At 30.8% G+C, this 5,998-nt stretch overlaps 1 protein-coding gene across 1 annotated transcript; it reads right to left on the bottom strand.

The window, feature by feature from the left end:
- Nucleotides 1-623: 623 nt before the first annotated feature.
- Nucleotides 624-1,358, bottom strand: LOC121742410 (60S ribosomal protein L12-like). Its single transcript, XM_042135538.1, has one exon. It carries the CDS (start codon nt 1,282-1,284, stop codon nt 784-786), a length of 501 nt encoding a protein of 166 aa, XP_041991472.1. The 5' UTR covers nt 1,285-1,358; the 3' UTR covers nt 624-783.
- Nucleotides 1,359-5,998: the final 4,640 nt, after the last annotated feature.

Below are 5,998 nucleotides of genomic sequence, written 5' to 3'. Positions count from 1 at the left end.
AAAACAGAGATGCATCAATGGCACATAGATCAGTGATCACAGTGATTAAACAGGAAGTCTGGAACATAGGCAAACAAATTCTAGTAATGCAAAGGTGCAGTGTTTGCTAAGTATGCAAAGCACAAATAGAATTTTTTGACCTAAAAATAAGGGCTTGTGAATAACAAGGAGATTTCATACAGGTACCCATTATCTCTAGTAACAACAACAGGTATCAGGAAGAAATGGCAAAACTAGACTAATACCACATTATCTTACACAAACTAAACATAAATCAAGAGAAACATAGCATTGATTGCAAAAAATGTGCGTTCATCAGATGATCAGTTTTTTCATATTACAAACCAACTCCATCAAGCTTTGAGCACATATTAAGCAACCTATATAGTTTAATATGATGCAGACTACTAAATAGTTATACCACAAAGCAAGCATTTTATAGAACGTACAATCCTGGACTCATTTCGAAATTAAGATTGCACATAAACAAGAATTATCAATATTCCAATACTCACATGAGTAATCGCAACTAACAGCAATTAACTAATACAAATAAACAATTTTAAAACAGAGGCTTAAGCAACAAATCAAAAAACATAATACAGATGCAAAACACGTTATGGTAATATAGCAAAAACAATAGCATCAGCATATTTCATCTAAACGTCGCTGTTTTGCATCACAAGATAAAGTCGGATAAATAAATCCATCGTCAAACCAAAGGAAAATAAGTAGCTAAAATAAAATATAACAGGAATTCATATTCCAAGTAAAACCTTGAGCTCAATCCAGAGGGACTTCCACATCGCCATCGGTAATCTCCTGCTGCAAATCCTTGGGATCCTTCCCATCGACGGTACAACCGACTGAAACACAAGTACCTAGGATTTCCTTCACGGTGCCAGCGAAATCCTTGGCCATGGAGCGCGGGCTCATCACCTTCGCGATCTCGAAGACGTCATCGAGGGAAATATTGCCGTTGTGCTTGATGTTCTTCGTCTTCTTCCTGTCTCGCTCGGGCTCCTTGAGCGCCTTGATGACCAAGGCAGCGGCGGAGGGGACAACCGTGACCTTCGCCTGACGATTCTGGACCGTGAGTTTGACGGTGACGCGGAGGCCCTTCCAGTCCTTGGCAGTTTCCTTGGCGATGTCCTCACCGATTTTCTTCGGGGAAAGACCGAGAGGACCGATCTTAGGGGCGAGAGAACTGGCGGCACCGACCTCTCCTCCAGTGACGCGGACGTAAACGTCGACGATCTGCGTTGGATCCATCTTGGGCGCCATTTTTGGTTGGTGGTGGCTGCTGCTGCTAGGGTTTGAGAGAGAGGAGATGTGGAGAGGGCAAAGGAAGTGATGTAGGGTTTTACTGTTTTATAGAGCTGTTGAAAGGCTGAAAAGCCCAGTATTTAACTCTGGGCTCTTTACAGGGCTCAGCCTTCAGTTTTGGATTCTGCAATTTATTATTTTAAATTGCCTTAAGCAATATACACAACCGACGTCGTTTGACTTAAATTGCGATACAACGTAATATTGACTTTATTAGGTCGAATATACTGAAAATATTTATTTTCCAAATAAGAGGACAAGTTAAATTGATCATATTTTACCAATTTTTAAACTTTGAATTTCAACATATATGTTGGTCCACTCATTTATTGGTAAATTAGAATTAAAATACGAAGTACTATCTATTATTCCTTATCCGATATCGGAATTTGAGTCCTGTATATTTATAGTTTGGGCCCAATCAATTCATCATTTGAGTAATGTAATGCAAATGCAATTATTGTCATTAGCCCGAATTCAATGGTTGGCCCAATTAGCCCCTAAAAATGGTTAGAACTGATAATTATACTAAATAGAAATCGGGCTAGCCCATACGGGCTGCTGGGTTAAGCTTGTCAGTCTGACAGGTTGGTGGGCTGGCCCGCTGGGCTGTAAAAAAAATTACTATATCTACTTTATATTTTATATATAAAAAGTGCTTAAGAAATTATTATATTTTCTTATTTTATTATGAATTTGAATCTTTCTATTGTAACTACTTTATATTTTATTTTTTTAATTTTAATTTGTGCTATGTAATACGGAGTATATTTTTATTTATAGTTTATTTTGTTAATGATCTAAATGTGTATTTATTATTTATAAATATAGAATTTTTATATTAATAAATGAATAATATAATTTTAATTAATAGTAACTCATTAGCTAAACCAAAATTCAAACATTTACGGTTATGATTATAAGTATTTAAATAGGGGTGGGTAGGCACGGTAAACCTTACCGAAACCATCATACTGTATACCTTACCTTAAATTCGGTATGCGAAAAAATCATACATTTATCTTACCAAAATTTTCGGTATACCGAACTTCGGTATACTTTATTTTCGGTATGGAGAATTTTCATACCGATATCGTACCTCATTTTTGGTATGCCGTACCAAAGTTCGGTATACCATACTTTTGCGGTATACCTTACTTTCAATATCAATGAAAATTGAATATTTGAGTTTTTATAATACTATTTATAGTTTATAATAATTTAAATAATATACGGGTATTAAATACTAGTATTTTATTCATATTATATTATATTTCACAATAAAATTTATAATTTAAAATTGATAAAATACTTTATATATTATTATATTCATATTTTACGGTATATATCTTAAATTACGGTATATACCGAATTTCGGTATACCGCGGTATATATTCATACCTTTACCTTACCGAAATATTTCGGTAAGGTATCATACCGTACCGAAAATCACGGTATACCGAAAATTCGGTATTTTCGGTATTTTTCCCCAGCCCTAATTTAACTTGGTAATTTTAGTCCGATTAGCACACACCCAATTAATCCTGCAATCTATACATAAATAGTCCAAAATTTAATGGATTGACCAATTGACATCTCTAGAATCACATACTCATCATATCTAAAATATACGAAGAAAGCCTAACAAATTGAACACGAATCAAGGTTGAAAACTTGAAATGCGCCACTTGTACAAATAAAATCGGAGGAAATAAAGCAACCCTAGTGAAATAGAAATGTTATATAAGTACATGAATAAAATTAAAAGCAAATTACCAAAAAATCATAATTTTTGGTTAAATTTAGATCAATCTCACAATTTTGAAAATAATTAATTGTATTATAATATTGATTTTTTTCTTAATTGTCTCATTAATCTAGATTTAGGGAAAAATTATGTAGTAGTATGATTTTTGGAAGAAAAACTAGTTTAGTCTAAACTTATAATATTATGTTTTATACTAATAAAATCAGTGATTTTTGTAAGTGATATACTCCATCTAGTACATAGTAGTAGAATCATTTCATTTTCTGCACTCGTTTTGAAATAATGATAATAAATAGTTAAAGTGAATACGGAGTTAAGAATAATTAATGCATAAAAAACTTTTATCTACATTTAAAAAGTTCCAAAATTTACCTGAATTTGCCAAAGTTTTATGATTTTTCCAATAAATTGCTCTTAAAATAATATCGTGTACTTGGTGTGTAGAAGTTATACTAATTCATATTTAGCCAATAAGAATGAATGAGTGTTTTAGTAGAAGTTTAGAAGATAGCAGCTTGCTGACAATAATACTACAATTTTTGTCTGTAATAAACAAGGTGCTTTCTTATTCTCCATTGCCCAATGACTCGAAAATGACATGATAATATTCGTATTTATTTCATAATTAATAGTTTATATTGTAACATTGATAATACTCATTGAGTAACCCATCACAAAATATATGTACTACTACTATATGCAGATATGATACATGTATGATCAAATGGTATTTAATTGATAAGACATTATTGGTTATATTTTTAAAATATAAAAAAATATAAAAGTACACTACTAAATGCATATAACAAAATAAATACGTATGGAAAAGCATAATAGCCCCTCTTATTAATATCAGAAAAAATAGGTGCATTAATTGTTTCATTTCATAATTGACTATTTATTTATTTTAAATAAACTCCCGTAGAATGTAGAAAATTATTACAATTGATGGCAATAGGGCTCGAACTCGGCACCTCATACAATACAATAATGTCTGAGCTCTTTGACGCTACAACAAAGGCTCTTGACTTCATAATTGATTATTTAATTAAAGGAAAACATGCTTTTGGCTTTAAGATATAAAATAATAATAATTGTATATTAACAAATATAAAAAATGAAAATCCCTAAAAAATATGCAACTTGAATAAACTCTATGCGATACATCATGGCATGACTTGCCACTTTCCATGAACAATTAGCGTTAATGTTCCTCAAACATAGACATTACACTTGATTAAAGTTTATAATCTTCACTTCATTGAGGTTTCATTGCAATAATTTTGAATTTTTTTGTAAGGCCAATTAAGATTAGTCTCGAGTTGAGGACTACTTTTTGTGGAAAGTGACAATTTTTGTGAACCGCAAAGCTTGTTACATATTTTTCAATGCAATTATGAAAGTGTTTTGTTTTTGTACGATTTGGACTTATTTCAGATATTTAATGAAATAGTTTCCATTTCTTATATTTATTTTACTTGGTTAAATAATAAACGGAATATAGATAATTAAAAATGGCACATTTTTTATGGAAGCGGAGATCGTCTATTTATGCTATAAATATCACAAAATTGAGGATCAAATTTATGATAAAAAAATATCACAAAATAGATGATCAAATTTTTACATCATTTTTGAGTATTTATTGTGATTAATTTTCTTTTCTTTTTTCATGCCTTTCTCTTATATCATATAAATTATATTTATAATGGATCTTATTTTATGATAAAAATTCAAAAATAATAAAATAATAGTAATAGCACGGAAGAATCATAGTGAGGTCCATGAATGGTGCTCAATATATCGATCTTCTAACTCATATAATAAGGGGACATTTACTTTCCATAATGAGAATACATAATATTTGAGGCAAATAGTCTCAAGTACGAATCCACCGTGACACTTTAAAATTCTACACTTATTTGTCAAAAAAATGGGATACTGGTCCCTAAAACCATGAACATTTGCCAAAATTTGTTATTTCCCACGAACTTTAAAATTAGTCTAGAATATCACAAACTTTGCATTTTATTCTGTATTTCACACTGCATGTCTATCACCTTATTTGACTAACTTACGAGGTTTTTTTATCATACTTCACATAATTAAATCAATGTGTTTTTCTACACGACTTTTATCATACTTTTTATGAACTTAAAAAATAGTTTAAAATATCATAAAACGTATCACGGTTACCCATGTATAATAAGATTTTGACGATGAAAATATCTTATTTGGGTCGGTTTGGGAAATTATCAAACAAAATGCAAAGTTTGTGATATTCTAGACCAATTTTAAAGTTCGTGGGAAATACCAAATTTTGGCTAAAATTCATGATTTTAGAGACCAATATCCCTAAAAAATACTACTAGCATACTATTTTTATTTGTACCAACAAAATTGCTTCAATCTCGCAATTTTAATGATATGAAAAAACTTATATTGACTCAAATTATGAAATTATTAAAAAGTCCTGAAACATTTCAATTTATCTATTACAGCCAACTAGTACAGTAGTACTAGCCTACGCTATCTGTTTAAATTAATCACGTGAAACTATAAAAGGTTTTAATGTATTTAAATTAATCACACGAAATTATTAAAAAGTGTTAAAGGAGATATCTCTTCTTCCTTTTGCATTTAGTGCTTTGAAGGAATCATTAATTGCGACAGAAATAAAAATGCCATTTTGGCATAATTATAGCATTTACAGCTAATCCCTCTTCTGATCTTCGTGTTACCTATCATAGCACATGGAAACAATATATACGGTTCCCAATATAATCCAAATTTAATGGAAAAATAATAATAAGTGACGTAAAATACATATATTATTACTCCTTCTGTCCCAAGGAAGATGACTCCTTCCATGGGCGTCACGAGATTTTTTGCATCTTTATTTTG

Source organism: Salvia splendens, chromosome 7 (assembly GCF_004379255.2).
Source record: "Salvia splendens isolate huo1 chromosome 7, SspV2, whole genome shotgun sequence".
NCBI classification, from domain to species: Eukaryota; Viridiplantae; Streptophyta; class Magnoliopsida; order Lamiales; family Lamiaceae; genus Salvia; species Salvia splendens.
This window is presented reverse-complemented; position numbering and strand designations above follow the sequence as displayed.

Bases quoted from the DNA above. Each gene is read 5' to 3' on its own strand.
- LOC121742410 (XM_042135538.1), bottom strand. From the start codon at position 1,284: ATGGCGCCCAAGATGGATCCAACGCAGATCGTCGACGTTTACGTCCGC.